General features: G+C 39.6%; 1 protein-coding gene across 2 annotated transcripts in view; it reads left to right on the top strand.

Moving 5' to 3' along the window:
- Terf2 (telomeric repeat binding factor 2) overlaps positions 1-557 on the top strand; it is a 33,879-nt gene extending 33,322 nt beyond the window's left edge. Inside the window, exon 10 of one of the 2 annotated variants that reach the window (XM_023709411.1) lies at positions 459-544. Coding sequence is in view for 1 of the 2 variants with exons in the window: in XM_023709410.1 (XP_023565178.1) it covers positions 459-481 (23 nt within the window). In the remaining variant the exon portion in view is untranslated. Of the gene's footprint in view, positions 1-458 lie in introns of both variants that reach the window. The other variant, XM_023709410.1, reaches the window with a different exon arrangement.
- Positions 558-563: the final 6 nt, after the last annotated feature.

A 563-nucleotide genomic window follows, 5' to 3' on the forward strand; every position in this document is an offset into this window, starting at 1 on the left:
AAAAAAAAAAAAAGAAAAATCTAGGACAGAGCCTGACATGTCTTGTGGATATATACACAGATTTAATGTTTGGAGCAGAGAAGTGATTATTGGATTAATTTTTTTTTCGGAACCAGGGATTGAACTCAGGCCCTTGCGCTTGCCAGAGAAGTGCTTACTCCACTGAGCCATCTCCCCAGCCCAAGAGAAGTGATTATTAATTGAGAATTAGCTGGCAGGACACTGAAAATTTAAAAATGTCCAGATATACAGTGTTCATTTACTACCTATGTCATATTTTAAACAATAAACCTTCTTGTTAGATTCAAATTGTTCTAGGATTCCTGGGGGTGCTGCTGTGTATCAAACCCAGATCTTGCACAAGTTCTCTACCCTCCTGGCCCTTTTCTAGGATGCGCTGTTTTGGAGAAGATATAAGTGGAGATCATCTTGATGAATATTCTGGTTTTCTTTTGCAGAAATGGACTGTAGAAGAAAGTGAATGGGTCAAAGCCGGAGTGCAGAAATACGGGGAAGGAAACTGGGCTGCCATTTCTAAGAATTACCCATTTGTTAACCGAACA

The sequence above is a fragment of the Octodon degus genome, unplaced genomic scaffold, assembly GCF_000260255.1.
Source record: "Octodon degus isolate 3935 unplaced genomic scaffold, OctDeg1.0 scaffold00011, whole genome shotgun sequence".
Classification (NCBI taxonomy): domain Eukaryota; kingdom Metazoa; phylum Chordata; class Mammalia; order Rodentia; family Octodontidae; genus Octodon; species Octodon degus.